The 2,125-nt window shown below is 55.1% G+C and overlaps 1 protein-coding gene across 1 annotated transcript; it reads right to left on the reverse strand.

The window, feature by feature from the left end:
• Nucleotides 1-286: 286 nt before the first annotated feature.
• RMI2 (RecQ mediated genome instability 2) lies at nt 287-1,798 on the reverse strand. Its single transcript, XM_068698929.1, has 2 exons — nt 1,346-1,798; nt 287-1,141 (listed from the first exon to the last, which is right to left on the reverse strand). Exons 1-2 carry the CDS (start codon nt 1,626-1,628, stop codon nt 993-995), a joined length of 432 nt encoding a protein of 143 aa, XP_068555030.1. The 5' UTR covers nt 1,629-1,798; the 3' UTR covers nt 287-992.
• Nucleotides 1,799-2,125: the final 327 nt, after the last annotated feature.

Below are 2,125 nucleotides of genomic sequence, written 5' to 3' on the forward strand. Positions count from 1 at the left end.
AGAGGAAATGTTAATTAACAAAACCCAATTGCTGGACAATACAGTCCCAAACCACAAACCTACACCATATGGATAACGCAATGCTTTCTTTAGGACTCAAATTCTCTTTAGACAAGATGGGAAATAGTAATATTTTTCAGAGAGTGCTTTTTAAGGGTTTTTGATTTGATTTAGCATTTTTTTCAGGAGGAACGATAGATAAACGTAACTAGAAAAATACCTAAAAATAGCATACACTTGAACAAGAAAGGAAACCTTCAAACAGACAAATGCGCTTAAGAACAAGTTTTCACAAGGTGGTGAAAGTATTTACATTTTGAACCTGGAGAACCTATTCCAAGGAATTCTGCATCACATCTTTTGAGTTAATTTCACTTCACTGGAACACACGGGTTATTACTGTACCACTTTCACTATTTCAGAAACACAGAAACCAGAAAGGTATTTAAGTACACGATTATGCTTAGTTAGAAAGAGACATCTTTCTTACAAGTAAAGTTTACTGGCATGGTTATTACTGAAAGAGAAAACACAGAGCAAGATGCTATTTCCAGACACATCTAAATGGTCTATAACAGCTTCTGCTTTCATTCCACGTATCAAGCTCACCCTGGTAACATGAAACGCATCACTGGGAATGCCTGCCTAGGCACGTGCTCCTAGAAACAACGGCTAACAATAGCAGAAACATGTCGCATTCATAACAACACTTCCAAGAGCATCAAGTGTTTCTCAGATAAATGTAGTTTACTCTGTTGGTACAAGACTGTGAAAGAATGATTCAAAGAATGATAGCACCATGATTACTATCACATATGCACATTTCCCTCAACTTAAATCTGAGCCCAACAAAATCCAAGCCCCTGCCAAAAAAAGCCCAAGTCTTGTTATACTCCAAGCGTGTTGTTTGAAATCACAAATAGCCAGAATGGCCCAGCGCAGTGCACCAATACATGTACTTATATTTCCACGTCTTTAGGCACAAGAAATATCTAGGGGATGACTCTGTGTAAATCCTCCACTTCGAGGCTCCACATATTCTCATGCACCGGATTTTCAGAAAGATCCGTCATCTTTATTGCTCGCAGTACAGGCTCGGGGCTGCAGGACCGCACCACGCCCATCACCATCACGTACTTCCCTGAGAGAAAATACAACAAAAGCAGCCAGTCTGAGGCCCCCTTGACCTTTACGTCTTCATTTCATTTCTAAGGCGGGCAGCGAAGCCGTTATGACCACGCAACGAGCTCGAGGTACATTTCGGGACTCCGGCCCCGCACTACACCCGCCTCCCCGAGGCCTCAGGGGGCCGCCGAGCGCCGCCCGGCCCCGGGCTCCGCGGTACCTGCGCTGAGGCACGGCCGCCCCTGGGGCACGGCCTCCACCCCCAGCACGGTGAAGGCGCCGCTCGCGTCCCTCAGCCGGGCCGAGCCACCGGCGGCACCGCCCCGCGCCACCTCCAGCACGGTGCCCTGCATCCACGCCGCCCGCAGGCGCAGCGGTCCCCGGCCCGCCTCCGCCAGGCCCAGCGCCCACATCCCGTCGGCGCCCCGCACGGCGCCCCGCAGCTGGGCCGCCAGCACCTTCACCGGCGGCCCCGCTGCCTCCCCGGGCATGGACATGGACATGGACGTGGCCCGGAGCCCGCCGCGCAGCCGCTGAGGGACGAAGCGAAGGGGAGAGGGCGGGAAGCGCCGCCGCAGCCCCGCCTCAGCCGCCTGGCGCCGCTCAGCGGCCGGGGCCGCGCTGGCAGGCCTGGGTCAAGCCGAGGGGGGGGAAAAGGCGGTGCCCGGCCACGCTCCGCCTGCCGCGGAGCGGGGCTGTGGGGTTGTGTGCGGGGAAGGCGTTCCCCACAGCAGCCGGCCCGGCTCGCCCCGGTGGTGGCTGCTGGTCAGTAGGAGCCGGTTCTCGCTCCGCCTCAGTTCCCTAGCTCCCTCACCTGCTCCCCTGTGGTGTAAAGACAGAGTGTAAGACCCCAGCCCGTGCTTTGACCGGAGCACAAAGTGCATCCCCGGGGGCGGCACCCTCCACGGGATGAAGCCGCACCGGGTGGATTCGTCCCGGCCCCAGCCCGGCTGTTGTGGGCAGCCTGGAGCCGGCCCGGGTGCCGGTCCCCGGGGTGTTT

Source organism: Anas acuta, chromosome 15 (genome assembly GCF_963932015.1).
Source record: "Anas acuta chromosome 15, bAnaAcu1.1, whole genome shotgun sequence".
NCBI classification, from domain to species: domain Eukaryota; kingdom Metazoa; phylum Chordata; class Aves; order Anseriformes; family Anatidae; genus Anas; species Anas acuta.

What these genes read in the sequence shown, in the direction of transcription:
- RMI2 (XM_068698929.1), bottom strand. Translation starts at nt 1,628, where the DNA reads ATGTCCATGTCCATGCCCGGGGAGGCAGCGGGGCCGCCGGTGAAGGTG. An exon ending in GCGGCCGTGCCTCAGCGCAG is followed by an intron (nt 1,142 to 1,345) that starts GTACCGCGGAGC and finishes ATTTTCTCTCAG; the next exon opens with GGAAGTACGTGATGGTGATG.